Here is a 19038-nt window from a genome sequence, read left to right on the forward strand (position 1 = left end):
TTTTAATTAATTTTATTACAATAAATAGTTACTTAGAAGTACGTATCTCAGTTACATTAAAGTTTGTATATTAATGCAAATAAAAAACGACACAGGGAATAAATTTTTCACCTGAAACTACAAATTTCACTATAGGTATGGACAACTCTTTAACCCTTTAACGTCCAGCGGTACATATGCTGTACCATAAAGAATAAAAAACCTATCTTCAAATAGGGTTAATATATTTAATTACAAAATAATATCTAGGGGTTTTCGGGATCGCTGATTACGAATCTGATGTCAGATTTTGAAAATTCAAAATGGCGGATCCAATATGGCGTACCGAAAAATTTAAAATTTGATGGATTTTCATGAAACTTGGTATGTAGGGGTTTTCGAGGTCCCTGATTACGAATCTGATGTCAGATTTTAAAAATTCAAAATGACGGATCCAATATGGCGGACAAAAATATATAATTTGATGGATTTTCATGGAACTTGGTATTTAGGGGTTTTTGAGGTCGCTGATTACGAATCTGATGTCGGATTTTAAAATTTTAAAATGGTAAATCCAATATGGCGGATAGAAAAATTTAAAATTTGATGGATTTTTATGAAACTTAGTATGTAGAGGTTTTCGAGGTCGCTGATTATGAATCTAATGTCAGATTTTTAAAATTCAAAATGGCGGATCCAATACGGCGGACGAAAATTTAAAATTAGATGGATTTTCATGGAACTTGGTATCTAGGGGTTTTCAAGGTGGCTGATTGCGAATCTGATGTAGGATTTTGAAAATTAAAAACGGCAAATCCAATATGGCGGACCGAGAATTTTAAATTCATGAATTTATATGGAGCTTTGAATCTAGGGGTTTTCGATGTCACTGATTACGAATTAGATGTCATATTTTCAATATTCAAAATGTCGCATTTAAAGATAATGGATAAATTTTAGAAACTGTATTAGGTCTTTAATAATTTTTAAATACGAAACCAACTTACACTTTGCGTGACCCAGAACTAACGACGTGGACTAAGTAAGCCACTAGTTCCAAGCTACATTGGATTTATAATCAGCTACCACAAAAACCCCTACATACCAAGTTTCATAAAAATCCAACGAATTTTAAATTTTAGGTCCGCCATATTAGATTTGCCATTTTAAATTTTTAAAATCTGACTTAAAATTCGTAATCAGCGAACCCGAAAACCCCTAGATACCAAGTTCCATGAAAATCCATCGAATTTTAAATTTTCGGTCTGCCATATTGGATCCGCCATTTTGAATTTTTAAAATCTGACTTAAAATTCGTAATCAGCGACCCCGAAAACCCCTAGATACCAAGTTTCAAAAAAATTCACCAAATTTTAAAATTCCGGTCCGCCATATTGGATCCGCCATTTTGAATTTTTGAAATCTGACATCAGATTCGTAATCAGGGACCCCGAAAACCCCTAGGTACCAAGTGTCATGAATTTTGAATGGAAAAAAAAATTTGGACGTTAAAGGGTTAAAACTAAATCAGTGAAATCTGACTGATTTTCAATGATTCTATTTTCACACTTCTATCCTGTGCAATATCACTGAAAAACTCTGTCGAAATTCACTGCTCTTCAGTGGGATTTCACTAATTCCGATTTAGAGAGAAAGCAAGAAAAATTACTGATCTTCTTAGCTTAAGTTGAATTACTTATAAAAATTATTTTTTAAAAACAATATGACTGTAGTACACTAATTGAAAAATTGGTTGCTTATTATACTTAGCATATAACTAATTATTCACTTTTGAATAAAGGGAAAAAACAGTTAACCGAAAAGTCGTGAACTATTTCTCAAGTCGTAGATTGCCAAAAAGTGGTGAAATAATTTTAATTTTTAAAGAAATAGTATATGACTTGTTTCATCAGGCAACTTCTTTATAAATATTGGTCATCTCCAAGACTTGAGAACTAAGTTGTCGATTTAACGGTAAACTTTTTTTTCATTATGTAATTATTACATTTAGGATAGATTACACTTTCTGCTATTACTAAATAGAATTTGTCTAACGAATCAGAACCATTTGAGATAATTTTTGGTATTTTCAAGTATGAAAGTTTAGACTGTCTTAAAATTCTACCTTCATTATACATATCGAAGTAATCAAGTAATAATATTTCGTCCATCCATTTTAATGTCTCTGACAAAAATTCAGTAATAACATTTTTTTCATTTTCAGCAATTTTTGTCATATTATTAACATAATCCGACTTCGCATCTACAAGTTTCAGCATACCTTCTATATAATTTATTTTTAAAAAGCAAAAGAATTTAATAAACTGAAAAATATTCGAATTCATACAAAAATATTTTAAAGTTTCATTGTCTGTTATATTTATTGCTGTTATATTTTTATAAGCAGATTGTATAAGTGAGAAAATATATCGAAAATCTCCTATTTCAGTTATGCTGAAATCAATGTTAATTCTTTTATTTATTTCCTGCAGAGATGAGCACGGAAAATTATTAAATAAATAATCTGCATGGTAAGAAATTTGTTGTGTTTTTAAAAAATCATAAAATTTATGTGCATATTCAATCGAATTATTATCTTTATAATGTGAATGGTCATCATAAACAAATTTTGATAATCTATTGTAAACCATAGCATATATTGACAAATATTTTGGATAGCGTCTATAAAATACTTGATGCAGATTAATTAAATATATGGGACTTATAAAACGGTTCGTACAGTTCGTTGTAAATAAGTGACAGTTGTCTGGTAGAGCAGGAATGACTAACTCATAATCACGAGTACTATTCCATTCATTGGGAAAATAATATTTGGAATAGTTAGCGAAATAAAATACAACTTTTGAATAATCGTCAATCATTTTGTACTCGAAATAGGTACTCAATACGTCGTCATATCTATTGAAGTTTAATGGATAAACATAATAATAAGTATCATTGGATTGAAGCAGATAAAAATGTTTCATTATTTCATCATACACAAACTGTTTTGTATAATGAAGATCTTGTCTTTTTATTCTTGGTACTACTCTTCTGCCTGCTATAGGTGCAACTTTCCGTATCCCTGTCTGCATACTATCAGCTACGATTATTACCAATCTCTTGAATTCCATCTCAAGAAGTAAGGAATCAATTGTGTCCAAATAATTGTACAATAAACAGGGTGAACTTAACATAGACATATTACCACTCTTTTCTCTCTGTAGACACAAATATTTAGAATTAAAAATTGTTATTTGTTATTATTAATCTCAATGTTTTTTTAATATTATTTTTCAATATACTAATTGTGGGACATTGCACCGCAAAAGCACCAAAAATGTGTACCAAATAAATATTTTGTAATATATGCCGAATAGTAAAAGTGTTACAAATTCTGCAATTCTTTCTATAAAATGACAACTTTTCTTTCTCTTAATAATTATAATAAAATCAATTGAACTTTTAAGTAAAACTCATACTTTATCTTTTTTTTTCAATGTGGGAAAACTTGTTAAGAACATTAGATGATATCCAAGTTTAATTTGAAATTAAAAAATTGTTACACAAATATTTATAAATTTCATACAATCATGTTTTGTGTTAAATTTTACGTTGACTAAAGATAAGCTATATACTTTGCACGACATTTATTATTTTTTATATATAAAAAAAATTTTATATATAAAGGGGATTATTTGTTAATTATAATATATTACTTACTATTAAATTCAAAACCAAGTTGAAAGTAATATTCATTGCACTCATCCAATGCACACTTTCATTTAGCATTTCTTTTCTCAAATTTTCAAGTTGGAATAAAATTAAATCACTTTCCACTAAATCTTTATTTTGATACAAAGTCACTAAACTGTTGAACCACGTCAGTTGTTTGCTTAATGATGAAGTGACAAGTTGTCGTAGAGTATCTATCCACGCTGGTATGTTGTGGGATGTAATACTTGATATATCTTTTATAAAACAAAATAATTTAAATATATATATTTTATGTTCATTTTTACAAATGTTGCCAAATGAGCTATCATTCACTTCAAGTGAAAATACAGTTTCGTTAATCCAATTTAAATAATTAATTCCAGTAAACGGGTGCTTTAGAGTCTGTTCCTGAATATTATCGTTAAAAATTTCTTCTGTAACAAATAGATGATTCGACTTAAAGCACTTTAGACTTCTTTCAAAAATTCTTTTCTTTTTACTTTCATCAAAATTGTTGCTATTTTTCTGAATCTGTTGCAGTAATGTGTTAAAATGCATTAAAAAACTTTTGCTCTCAGAATTATTATTAAATCCAATCGAATTGCAAGCGAAATCATTGTCGAATGCTTTTAGGGAAGTGTACTTTGTTTTTTCTCTAAACAATTGTTCTCTTAATACAAATAATTCCGAGAAACTTTCACCTGTCTTTAGTTTTTTGTTAACATATTCTACCAGAGGGCAATTGGAGCAATTTGATTTTAGGGGAACTAAAATATCTTCAAAAAATGAATTCTCTTTTCTTACGTTAACAAAATCAAACGTTACACCTAACTGATCGCCTAATAGCATTTTTTGACAGTATATAGTGAAAGAATTATCTAGAATGTTTACTGGATAAACAAAGTAGTATACATTGTGAGCTTCATATAGATAAAAATTTTCCGTTATCATATTATGCATCTTACTCCAATGTTTGTTGGTAATTTCATTATCGTATAATATCCTTTTACTCTGAGATATATTTCTAACTCTGTTTATTCCATCAGTAAATTTACGTGCTATAGTTACTATTAATGGTTTATAATTTTTTCGAAATAGCCATTGATCAAGTACAAGGGAGTAATCGTAAAGAGTACAGATATCATCATCAGGCATGGATTGGTTTCTTTCCTTTTTCTCTAACTGTAAAATACCAATTTGGAAAAATATTTTTAAATTTTTAGCGCCTATTCCTTCAAGAAAAAATACTTTTGTGCAATTGTTTGCCCAAAAAAAATTCTTGATGCACAATATACTATTATACTCTTATTTATGATTTTTTGTAACTATGATTTTTGGATATATTTTCTCTAGTTTTGTTTGCAAAAAAATTCATGGAGACTTTAAAACTAACCGAAATAATTCTAAAACAAAATAAAACTAATAACATAATTTACTACTAGTAAACTTCATTTTTACTTGCTCATAGAGGAAGTATTGTAATACCAAAATTTTTCGAGTTAGATTTTTTGACATATCTTTATGTTATTTGACCTCAGGAGTTCAAAAGTGACATTTTTAAAAAATGTCATTCCGTATGTGTGTGTGTGTGTGTGTAAACATCACATTTTCATAAATATCTCGAAATCATGAAGAGCTTTTGGGTTGAATTTTTTTAAAATTGTAGATCTCACCTGCGGACATAAAGTGAGAGTGCTTTCTGATATATTAATAGGTAAAGTTTAACTAAATTTTTTTTTATTTTTAATTTTGCAAAAAAACGTTTTTTGCCCATAACTTTAAAATAATGTTAGGACACCTATAAATGTTTTTTCATAATTTTGTAGAGTTTTTTTAGACGCATCTTTTGAGCCCTAATTGAACATTTTTCGTCCATATTAACCGGAGTTATTAAACTTTTAAAAATCAAAAATTTTGGAAAATAAGACTTTTTTAAAAATTTTATTGAAAAACGTAGAAGTAACTTTAAAATTATCGTTATCAACTTATAGAGCATTAAAAAACGCTTTGTTTGACCTATTTTGGAACCTAATTCGATAATAAATTTCGAAATTATTGCGGTATTTTAAAAACAAAAAATTGTGAAAAATGACATTTTCTCAACTTTTTTGTTTGAAAATTTTTATTTAAATATTAAATTATTGTAACTATCTTGTAGGGTATTTAAAAATACATTGATTGACTCAAAATTCAATCACTTTTACCATATTTATAAAAAGTTATTCACATATATTTCTATTATTTTTATCTCCATGAGGAAGTAAAGTGTTCATGAAATGAGCACCAAAATTGTAAAAAAAATATACAACTTGTATTATTACTTATTATGTTAAAAATTATTAAAAAAACTTAATAATCAAAATAATAGGAAGGATTAACTATACAGAAATAAAAAAAGATTGTGTAACACTTGGAATTCGGATGCGACGCTTTCGCATAAGTAATAAACTTTGTTTTGAAAAAAATTCTAGAGAAGATAAATCCAAATATCATAGTTACAAAAAATCGGTGAAGTGCTAATGCCTGAAAAAATAAAATCAAAAATTTTTTTGGGTCAAATTTTGGAAATTTTTTGAATGTTTTTTATTGCATTAAAAATTGCTGGTATAACAATTATTAGCTACATAAATATGAACAAAATCGATTAAAACGTCCCAGAGTAACTAAATTTTAAAAAAAAATTTCTTTAAACTTTAATGCCTGGTAAAACCGAAAATTTTTATGCTTTTCCTTGTCTTACACGACACTACATTTACACCAAATTTCAGAAAAATGGACGGACACATTGCAAACATTAATATTGTTGAGAAAATTTTACCCTAAAGTAATCTAAACTGTTTTTTCTTTAAAGTTTTTTTATTTTTGAAAATATTAATTACCGTAGATTTATAAATATAGGAAAATAAGAGAAACAGAAAATTTTCAATAGTTTTTGTTTTTATTTATTTTTTATAGGAAATGTACAATATAAGAGTTATGATTAAACAATTAAAGTAAAGTTTTTTCTACAATTTTAATAATTACTATTTTTTAGAAAAGATGTTGAAATAATTTCTTGTATGATTACCACAGTTTTTGGAAGAATAACAAATAAAAATTGTTGCGATGCAACATTTTAATACCTTTTTTTATCTTAATTTAACATACTTAGATATAGTCAACTCTCATATGTCAAGTGTAAAAAGGAGATTCTTACATTGGATGTCAGATGAGATACGACAACTCATTAAAGAAAGAAATAAATTACATAGAATATGTAAAAGAACAAGAAATATTACTGATCATGCTGATTTCAGGAGGGTTCGGAACTTGGTCAAGACAAGGATCAAGGATGTACACAATACATATAATTTTAATGTTATTAAAAATAAGAGTAAGTCAGGGGACATTTGGCTTATATTGTAACGACTCAATCTTATATCTCATAAGAAAAGAGAAAGAGAAAACATAGTACTTGTACAGCAGCTTTAAATTTTACATCTGATATTAAACTTGCTATGGATAAGAAATATGTAACTATTGCTGTGTTTTTTGACTTCTCAAACGCATTTCCTTCTGTTAACCACGAACTATTAAAACGTAAATTACATAATTTTGAGTTTTCTAGATCAGAATGCGATTGGTTTGGGTCTTATGTCAGTTTCAGAGCACAGAGAGTGATAGATGGAAATGGCGATTATTCGGAATGAGACAGAGTGGGATGTGGTGTACCACAGGAAGCTTCGCTTTTCTCATTAATTTTTAATTTATTCCTTACAGACCTTGGATCAAACCTTAAATATTGTAAATTTCATAAATATGCGGACGATTTTAAATTATATTTATCTGGTCCATTAGCGTGTTTTTATGAATTACGTTAACAAGTTCAAACTGATATTGACTACGTGGTTGAATGCTCGAACAATAATCTCATTACTCTAAACTTGGATAAGACTCAGGCTATGGTGATTGCTGAAAATAGTCATCCCTCCTCGAATTTACTATTAACTTTCCCACCCTTACTAGTCAATGGCACTCCTATTGAATATAAGGAGAGATTAAAGGACCTTGGCTTGACTTTGAATAAAACCTTATCTTAGAAGGAGCATGTTTTCGGAATTATGCGAAAAATTTATATAGTTTTACAACAATTAAACAGAAATAAAAATTTTCTTCCAACTCAGACTCGTATATTACTAATTAAATTTCTTGTTCTTCCCATATATGATTACTGTTGTTCTGTTTATGATGACATTACTGATGAGCTGAACTATAAGTTAGAAAGGTCCGAAAATGATCCGCGTTAGTCTGATATCAATCTGAACGAAACCCTGAATCCGAAAATACTCCGGAGTAATCCTGAATGTCTACGAATTCAGTGCGTAATTAGTCCGCAACAATACGAACTTATGACCGGTGAAGAATTCTTCTAAAATAAGTACGTAATTATCCGAAACCAATATGTTAAGAATACGGAACCAGTCCGCAACAATCCGAGTTTAATCTAGTTAGAAAAACTTAATCCGCAAAATGTCCGGGGCAATCCGAACTCTGTATGCTAAGAATCCAAAAATTGTCTGCAACAATCAGGATTTAATCCAATTAAAAGGTATAATCCGAAACAAACATGAAATAATCCGAAATCTGTACGCAAAGAATTAGTCCGCTTTAATTTGGAATTAGTATGGTAAAATAATTCTATTCCCAAACAAATACGAAACAATCCGAAATATGTATGCTAAGAAACCGGAAATAGTCTGAAAATAATCCGCGTTAATCTAATATCAATCCTAGCAAAATTATGAAATCTAAAACAGTCTGAAGTATTCTTGAATGTCTATGAATTAATTCCGTAATTAGTCCGCAACAATCCGAAAATATGTCCGTTAAAAAAGGCATCTAAAATAAATACGGAATATTCCCCAATCAATATGTAAAGAATACTAAATTAGTCGGCAATAATCCGAATTTAATCCAGTTAAAGATTTAATCCAAAACAAGTATGGTACGAATCAAAATCTGTACGCAAAGAATCCGGTAATTGTCAGCGGAAATCCGAATAATATCCGATAAAAACACCCCAGTCCGAAAATAAGTCTTATGATAATATGGAATTTGTAAATATATACAATCTACAGACAGTCCAAAACAATCCATATTCAATCCAATTGAAATACTTAATGCGGAATGATTTTGGTATAATATTGAATTTGTATATTAAAAACAATTTGTATTAAATTCAGATAAATTCAAACTTTAATTATAATTACGTATGACAAAAACCTGACCAAAACCAGATTAATTCCGGATTTAATCGTCATAATTTCACATTTGCAAGTTGCCTATTATCGGACTAACTTCGGACTAGATCGGACTAATTCCGGATTCACTAGTTATACATAAACCGCATTGAGTTTGAATTTATCCGGACCAATTCCGAGCGACAAAAACCTGTCCATAAGCAGACTGTTTCGGATTAGCTGCGGATTCACTAGTTAAACCAACCGAATTACTTCTGCATTTACTAGTCGCATATAATCTGACTAACTGCAGACTAAACCGGACTAATTACGGATTCAATAGTTATAAAAAACGGTATTGATTTCAAACTTAATTCATGGTGAAAAAACTCCATAATAAACCGTACTGTTGCGGACAAATTCCGGATTAGTCCGAAATCGGTCCGACTTTTTATTCAGGGTATTTACTTATGGTAAGTAAAATATTTACTTTTGCAGTCAATTTGATTTTACACTAGTATTATTAGTTATCTTTTTCAATATTATAATTAACACTGATGTGTTAGTTTTTTGTCATTTCTTTTCGTGGCACTTGATAAATTCTATTATGAATTTGAACTCCCATGCAAGCGTGGTATAGTGGTTAGTGTATTCGATTTCGGTGCGTTATAATGTTAGATAGGTGTAGGTTCGAATCCCCAAGCGTTAGAAATTTTAAGTTAATGTAAATAAAATTGCGATAGGTAAATCAAAAAATATATTGAATGTACCATAAAGTAATAATAATTAATATGTGTAACTTGTATAATTATTTTTTTAACATTCACTAAATTGTCCGGACTAATTTTTGACTGTTTCGGACTAATTCCGGATTCACTAGTTAAAATTAACTGATTAATTTCGGACTTCATCGGACCAACTCCGGTTTTACTAGTTGTTCACAAACCGTATAGAGTTCGGATTTTCCCGGATTAATTTCGGGTGACAAAAACCTCACCATAAACCACATTGTTTCGGACAAATTTCTGATTAGTCCGAAATCTGTCCGGTTTTTTAACCAGGGATTTTAATTACAGTCTGGTCCCCATACTGTTACATTTCCAGAAATTTCCCACTCCTCCTGACTCAGCTCTGTTATGTGCTCAAAGTATGTCTACTGCGCACCTTTCAGGAACGTAAATATATACACCTCAAGTTTGGCCTAGAAGTATATGCCCCCTTTTCTTTGGGCTTAAGAATACGGCCCTGAAAATTGGTGACGTAACGTGACGTCACCTAACACTTCTGAATTTGGAGGTTATGCAAAAACATAACACTACTGAGGACATAACAGTTTGGAATCTAACAGTATGGGGACCTGACTGTATTACTTTCCTTTATTTCACAGAAAAATTGACTTCATGAGCATCAAATTTGCCATAAATACCAATATTTAAAATTGAATACCTTTCTATACCTAACTTAAAATTATGTGCTTTTTAATTCCTTTCTATACCTTGGTCAACGTTTATGTGACTATATTAAAGGGAATTAAATTTTTTTTAGTTATATACTCTTATTGGGAATTCAAAACTGAGGACAAAAAGAATTAAAAGGAATTCAATTTTTTTAATACTTTCTAATGCTAGCCTTTTTACCGGGTTCTAATGTTTGATGTTTAACTTACATTGTTTTCTGTCAAGATTGAAATTTTTCCAACTAGCAGTAGCAAAATTAAGCCGAATGCTGCCAAAAATTTACTACGGTAATCCATGTTTGGTTGATGCACAAATTTTTGCTTCGACACTTGTACTGGTTTACCTTTCAAATGAAAAAACTTCCTGATAAAATGAAAAATTATAAAGATTAAACAATTTTTTAACAACTATTCTCTTATGACATTGTTTTTCTATAGTTCATAAAATAAAATCGTGTGTACGAAAAATATAAATTTTAATCGCTGACTGCGTGTCTGTGTGTGGATTCATTTTATTGTAAAAAGATAACTCGAAGAGGTTTCAACGAAATTTTGTAAAAAAATTTATGTAGGGTAAGGGGCCCCAAGGTGGCCAACCATCTTTTGAACGTCTGTAATTCCTAAACGGTATTATATAACATAATTAATAATGAATGCCCTGAAACTGTATCTCCTTAGCTAACTTTTTAGCAAAATTTTTTTTTGATTTTACTAAGGAAAATAAAACTTAAACGACTTTGGAAAAACAGATGAAATTTTGCTTTTAAAAGAGTGTCTCCCAGGGCCACCATTCAAAAATTCACTGAAATATTAAAAAAATAGTTGCAAAAATCAGTTTAAAGTCATTTTATTTGAAATATATTGTTTTTGGCTTATAACCCTTTGAAGGGCACATTATTCATATGGACGGATTTTCTTTACAACTCATGTCTTAATATTTTTGGGGTCGCTGATTACGAATTTAAAGTTAGTTTTTAAAAATTCAAAATGGCGGATCCAATATGGCGGACATTTTTTTTAATCAATCAGATTCGCTTGAAAATGTTTACTCGGGGGTATTCGGGATCGCTGATTACGAATCTGATGTTAGTTATTAAAACTTCAAAATGGCGGATCCAATATGGCGGACATTTTTTTAATCAATCGGATTCGCTTGAAAACGTTTACTCGGGGGTTTTCGGGGTCGCTGATTACGAATCTGATGTTAGTTTTTAAAAATTAAAAATGGCGGATCTAATATGGCGGATGAATTTTTACAAAATTGACACAATTGACTTAAAAGGTGGTTCTCGGGTGAACCGCGGTCACTGATTACAAATTGGGTGATAGTTTTTTAAAATTCAAAATGGCGTTTGCAATATGGTTGATGAAATTTTTTAAAATTTATTCAAATTTGCTTGATACTTACTCCAAGAGTTAATGCTTTTTAGAATTCTAAGATCAATTGGATAATTGTAAAAACTGAGTTGCTGACTAATTAGAAATTTTTGTTGTAAAATTAGCAGCAGTTTTATAATAAACGTATTCCAGTTTATTAATTTAAAAAATTTCTTCGCTAATTATTAATCCACAATCTAAATTTAAAAATAGACTAAACACCGAGTAACAAGTTTTGTGACAATCTAATAAATTTTTTTATTTGTCATCTGTCATATTGGATCCGCAATTTCGAATTTTTAAAAACTAACATCAGATTCGTCATCAACGATCCCAAAAAACCCCGAGTGACAAGTTTCAGGTAAAGCTAGACAATTTAAAAAAAATCTTCCGCCATAATAGATCCGCCATTTTGAATTTTTAAAAACTAACATCAGATTCGACATCAGCGAACCCTGAAACCTTCCGAGTGACAAGTTTCAGGTAAAACTGGACAAATTAAAAAAAATCTGCCGCCATATTGGATTCGCCATTTTGAATTTTTAAAAACTGATGTCATATTCGTAATCAGCGACCCCAAAAACTCCCGAGTAACAATTTTTAGTCGATTTCAAAATGTTTAAAAAATTCGTGATTTTTAACAATAATTTATGAATTTTTTTTAAACAATAAGAATTTTTTAACATGATCTAGGTTACATATTTTTAAAGCCCTATTTTTCCTGAAGAGAACGAACTAAATTTGACTCAAAAATATTAATTATCGTCAAAGATATTAAGGTTTTTGTAGGTGGGACGTATACGTCCCATCGCCCCTCAAAAGGATAATCACAGAATCAATATTTGCAAACTCTGTTTTTTGCTTATAAGAAGCCATTCTAAAATATTGTTAATTATTTATCCTATTTCGTACATTAAACACTAAATAATTTTATTGCTCATTATAAAAATTTTCCAAATCGATAAAATTTACATTTTTCGTAATATATTTTGATAAATATTACATCGTAAAAAAATTCAAAAGTGATTTTACATAAAAATGCATGGTGGACACCTTAGGGCCAGGAAGACATTTTTTTAAAAGTTATCAAAAAATTGTATAAAACGTAAGTTTATCGATATTCATTTATAATATTATTGTATCATATCTAGAGCATGGCCACCTTGGGGCCCTCTACCTTATGTAATTGGCATATATCTTTTTAATAACTTTCTTATATGATGATTGCAGTGGAAAAGTGTAACAGTTTTTGTTATTTACAATTTATATTGATTGAAATTAACAACATAGTTATGACTACAATTTTTTCTAATTTACCATATTATTTTGAACTATAAATATTTGCAACTAAGAATAGTTATAATTACAATTATTTTTAGTTCCTATTTAGAACCACCACTGGTTGCAACGAACTATCTAAAAAAATTATTTCAAAAATGTCTTTCGACACATGTATTAATATATTTTTAAAATATAAAAGATATGCAAGCATGTATATCTATGCTAGCTAGTATGCTAGTCATGAAAAGTTGTAACTTTTTAATAACTTTTATTTCATGACATTTTTATTTCGAAACTTCAAAGCTTATCTCATGTGCAAATAATGCAAATAATAAATAAATTAATTTAAAAGTCATTAATCAGAAATCTTTTATTTTTTTAATTAATTTTATTACAACAAACAGTCATTTTATCGAAAAAGAGAAATAGAAACACCTATGATAAAAATAAAATTTGATTAGAATTCGCTAACAGAAGTAATCAGTATAATCAGTAATAATAAAAAATTCCAAACAAACAACATTCTTTCATTTTTAGAAATTTTTTTCATATTATGAACATTACCCGACTTCGCATCTATATGTTTAAGCATACCTGCTATACAATTTATTTTTAAAAAGTAAAAGAATTTAATAGACTGAAAAATATTCGAATTCATACAAAAATATTTTAAACTATCGTTGTCTGTGATATTTATTTATGTTATGTTTTTACAAGCATATTGTATAAGAGAGAAAATATATCGAAAATCTCCTATTTCAGTTATGCTGAAATCAATGTTAATTCTTTTATTTATTTCCTGCAGAGATGAGCATGGATAATCATTAAGTAAATAATCTGTACCTTAAGAAATATATGTTGTGTTTTTAAAAAATCACAACATTTCTGTGAATATTCAATCGAATTGTTATCTTTACAATGTGAATGGTCATTATTAATCTCTAATCATCTTGTACTCGAAATAAGTAATCAATACGTCGACATATCTATTGGCGGTCAATGGATAAACATAATAATAAGTATCATTGGATTGAAGCAGATAAAATTGTTTCATTATTTGATTCATTTCACTTTGTTGATTGATTCTATTGATCGACTTTTTGGTGGAGAAGACATACTTATGGTTATAGTATTTAATTATTACTGAATAATTATCTGCTAACTTGTATAGATTTATAAAGTGTCATCATTCAAATTCTGTGACTTGGAATCACCACTTTAAACATTGAGTAATTAGTTTTTACTCTGCAAAGAGTATTTTACACAATTCATCATATTTCAAAATGTAACAATCTTATTAAACAATTAGTCTTTTTATAATTAAACCCCATTTTATTATTTATATCGAAATTGAAAACTCCTTTTGAGTATTATCGAAATACATATACATAATTTCTTGTACTTGATGTTTCATGTGTTTAAAGTGTAATTCTTACATCATAATTATGACATTAAAAATGCCATAATAAAATTATTTAAATTATCAACATTTCTTTACGAAAAGTAAAAACATTAAACGAAACGTAACATTAAGAGTATAAAATATTCAAAAGTTGATCTCTATTTTGGGATCCTTTACTTGATATTATAATAGGTAAAAATGGACTAAAATTTATATATGTACTTTTAATATGAATTGTAACTAAATTTAACACTTATATATATGTATGTATGTCTGCATCGACAATCTCTTTCATTAAGAGGGTGGGTACTACTTATGCTTTCATCAAAGTTCGCGTTAATTGCTTTCAATTAAACCTTAGTTTCAAACGGGAAAGTGCCACGGTTACTAACGTAATATTAGATGTTAGCATATAGTACATTCACTCAATTGAGCCTCTATGTACTGAATTTAATGCTAAAAGGTGACTTAAAATATATAACATTTTTTAATACTAATGCAAGTAAATACACTCGAATATATTTATGTCTCTAAGCACTAATATTTTACTTAATTAAGTAAAATAGTAAGAAACTTATGATTTTTGACACCTAAGTCCTCTTTCCCTAGACTAAGGAGTGAAATGAAATTACATAATCGACCCCCAGGTCACATATAATTACAAAGAATCTTTGTGATAAAATTAAACACAATTATTTCTTATTAAAAATCCGTAAATCAAATTAATATACATATATATTAAACTATATTGTGAAAGAAATTAGATAATTATAAAAACAATTGATTATTGTTACAAAAATTGTATATTAATGAAGTATTAATTATTACATTAATTTTATTGCAGATTCAAACGGAAACGGAAGAGGTGGAATCCGTGGAAATGGAGGTGGTGTAAGCAACGATGGAGGCGAAAGGAGAATGGTGGACATTACTAGAGATAAGCCGATTAAAGTTGCTGTTAGAGTACAAGTTCCCGTTCGTGATCATCCGAAGGTGAGAGTTATTAGAAAACTGAATTAAAGAATATATATACGTTCTTAAATAAATATAAATAATATATTATAAATATAGAACGAATAGAAACGTTTTATGTTTATATATTTCATAAAGAACGTATATAAATATAATATATTTCAAATATTTTATTAAAATATTTCTGAAATTTTCAGTAGATATTACAGAGGCGGATCCAGACAAGGTTTTTGGGGGGGGCCATCCATTTAAAAAAAATCAATATAATGTTATCTCTTTCTATCTCATAGGAATATTTGACTTTTGGGGGGAAAGCACCCGTGCCCCCCCCCTGGATCCGCCACTGAGATATTATGTGCTGTGCTGTTTGACAATAAAAAAAACAATTAATACTTGAAAGATCTATTTACATTTTATAAAAAATCATATTTTTATGGAAACATCTTAATTTATTATTGTTGAAAACATCTGAATAAATGAAAAGTAACAATAAATAATAAAATGTATAAAATCTATTTTTTTATGAAGCATTATAGTAGGAATAACGATTTATTTTACAAATAAAAGGCAAACTTTTTTTACTAACCTAAATTGTTATTAAAAAATCTATATTATTTTAATACTATACGCAATATTGCAACTTATAAAGTATTCAAACTCTCTTTTTTAAATTGCATTACCATATTTTTATTCAAAAAAGGAATAACGGAAATTCTATTCTTAACCTAAGTAATTTTTAATACGAAAACTCATCCAATTCAAAACCAAACGATAATAATATAAAGTAATGCTCCATTTCTTGATATGGGGTATTTTCTGCGTGACACATAAAAATTGGCACTTCTTAAAATTTTTACCCTCTATCATGTTTCTGGTGGACAGAGTAGCTTCAGTGAAGGGAAAACAAACTTTTTAATCTGAAATCTAACATATTTTTAATTAACAACATTTATGTAACAAAATTTAGAATCCACTTGTATACATTATTGAACTTGAATAAACTATCTGTTATTGGTCATATTTGTTTTGAACAGGTGACCCCTTACTGTATGCGGTGGTAATTTTTCCCCTCTATATGCCATGTTTACTATCAATTATTTTTTAAACAATCAGAATTCGCGATAAGGTTTTCTAAAACATTTCCGTTAAATTCTAGTATCAATTTTATGATTCTCACAAAATCATATTTCGTAACATCTATTTCTTAGTGATCTCTAATCCCAAATCTATCCTCTTCTTTTCTAACTGGTTGTTTTACAACCATTCTGTAACATGTTGAGAATTAAGAATTTTTAAAAAATATAACTTTTGAAAATATTTGAAAAGAAATTACGTAGTATTAAGATATCCTTCTAGCGATAATCTCAAGAAGGTAATTTTTATTGTACTTTGAAAATTCTTAGCTTGCTTTTTATAATTAAGTAATAGCATGCAATAAATTATTGTATGCGGACCAACTACTTTTCAAATATCGTACAGAGCGACGGTTTGTCTAGAATTTTTGAAAGAACTCGATACAAGTGTGCACTTGTGGAAATTTAATTTTAGGAGTCAAAATAGATTTATGTTTTTTAATACAAATAACGAAAATATGTGAAATCTAAACAAATATAATTAATAATATATTTTTCAAGTTTTTATGAGATGAATTATTTGCTTTCTTTACTCATTCAACCAATTCAACTTTACTGTTCAAGGAGATTTGATTGTGCACTAAAAGTTTGATTTAAATTCCTTGTAGTTTAACTTTGTGGGAAAACTCTTGGGACCAAAGGGAAATTCCCTAAAGCGATTGCAGGAAGACACAATGTGCAAAATGGCTGTGCTTGGACGTGGATCCATGAAAGATCGACAAAAGGTAAGAAACACAGCAAATTATAGAATGAAATAGAAAATCATCAAAAATTCTCCTAAAATCAGAGTGTAAAATTAAAGTGTTTTCTTCAGGTTTTGAACGCCACAGAATTCGAAAATGACTCTTAATTTTTCAAACATTAGAGAAAGAATTGAAAAACTATTCCTAGGGTATTAATTTAATTCTTACAAAACATGAAAACACAATATGAATTATATGCAATAAATATTGTATGACACTTATGATGCTTACTTTCAAAACATAATAACCGAATTAAAAATGAAGCAGAAAAACCCCTAATACTATGAAAAATATAATTTTATGACACTCTTAGACGAAATAAGTAAATATTATTAATTTAAATACCAATTAATTTCTCCACCACGGAGTCAATGTAAATATCAGCAATTATGTCGCCTTCATCAGTCAGATAACTGATTGAACATACTACCATGTAGCCTCATTCTCTGGGAAATCTACGTTTGATCTTCATTGATTGAACATGCTTCCACCTAGTCTACATCAGCTGGGTAATCTTTTTTGATCTTCACTGATTGAGAATGCTACGTCTTATCATCATCGGCTGGGTAACCTTTGTCTGATCTTTAACCCCTTGTGTGTAGCTGAAATATAATAAATTGGGCCAAGAATGTATAATAAGAATTTTTTCTTACAAAAAAACCGCATTTCTTTAAATGTACGCAAAAATAAGTTCCCAATGGGAAAAAAACCATTGGTGCATTAATGGCCCAATAATGAGAGCCACCATTCCATTATTGTCCCATTATTGGCACCCAATAGTGGACCACTAATGGTAAAATCGTGGGATGTCCACGCCGATGCCATTAATTGGCAACCATTATTGGTTCATTAATGGCTGTCATTAAATAACCAATAATAAAAAAAAAATTTTTAATAATAATTTTAAATAAATAATAAAATTATTTTTTCAATAATTATTTAAAAAAATAATTATTTATTTTTCAAAAATATTAATATTTTTTTTAATTATAATTATTTTCACAAAATGGCTTTTTTCACATCAGAGTGTGAATAACCCTTTCGTTCAAAGTTCAAAAATTTATTTACCTCACATCCAGTGCAAAAATTGGAGAGGTAATGGGCAGAATTGTATTTCGCGCAAGTTAACGTGATAAATCTACCTTCTTATATACTATTCTAGTTCCTTGTTGGTTGCGAGAAACTTAAAAATTAGCTCACCCTATGCGGCGCTGAGCGTACTAAACATACAGCGCATGTTGATTTGCGCAGCGCGGGTGTATTTGAAACAGTTAAAAGACAATTAAAATAAAATAAAAAATTCTAATTTAAAATAAGTGATCATAGTAAAAGTGCAAATATAATTTTGATCAAATATGTTAGATTGTCTAAAAATATCTATAAATAAATAACTGAATAAAAATATAGCTTTTTAGGCACTATAATATTTTTATCACTGACTGATTTTTATTTTTATATTTAATACAAAATATGTATTACATATTACAATTTTAAATGATGTTTAAAAATATTTAATTTAGTGATAAATTAAATGTTTTTTTATTAAAAAAAAGCTTAACTGATATATTATATTTTTTAAACTATTTGATATTATATTTCAAATATTTCTTTGCTAAAAACAAAAAAATTTTGATAAAAACTGTAAATTAAAAATTTATTGTCAATCTCTCTAAATTTGAATAGGTTAAAAATAACTAATTTAATAGCAAAAAAATGATTATATTTATTTAGTTATTTATTTACTATTAATTAGTGATTT

The 19038-nt window shown here is 28.4% G+C and overlaps 2 protein-coding genes across 11 annotated transcripts in view; one reads left to right on the forward strand and one right to left on the reverse strand.

Annotated features, from left to right (window-relative positions):
* The window catches only part of LOC122498645 (KH domain-containing, RNA-binding, signal transduction-associated protein 2-like), a 114330-nt gene that overhangs the window by 73617 nt on the left and 21675 nt on the right, over nucleotides 1-19038 (forward strand). For all 10 annotated transcript variants that reach the window (XM_043606484.1, XM_043606480.1, XM_043606482.1 and 7 more), the window contains 2 exons: nucleotides 15276-15424; nucleotides 17145-17261. In XM_043606484.1, the coding sequence (XP_043462419.1) occupies nucleotides 15350-15424; nucleotides 17145-17261 (192 nt within the window). In that variant the 5' untranslated portion in view covers nucleotides 15276-15349. The remainder of the gene's footprint in view (nucleotides 1-15275; nucleotides 15425-17144; nucleotides 17262-19038) is intronic.
* LOC122498639 lies at nucleotides 1365-10745 on the reverse strand. The gene is made up of 3 exons (XM_043606464.1): nucleotides 10582-10745; nucleotides 3703-4878; nucleotides 1365-3200 (listed from the first exon to the last, which is right to left on the reverse strand). Exons 1-3 carry the CDS (start codon nucleotides 10666-10668, stop codon nucleotides 1935-1937), a joined length of 2529 nt encoding a protein of 842 aa, XP_043462399.1. The 5' UTR covers nucleotides 10669-10745; the 3' UTR covers nucleotides 1365-1934.

Source organism: Leptopilina heterotoma, unplaced genomic scaffold (assembly GCF_015476425.1).
Source record: "Leptopilina heterotoma isolate Lh14 unplaced genomic scaffold, ASM1547642v1 Lhet_156, whole genome shotgun sequence".
Lineage (NCBI taxonomy): Eukaryota > Metazoa > Arthropoda > Insecta > Hymenoptera > Figitidae > Leptopilina > Leptopilina heterotoma.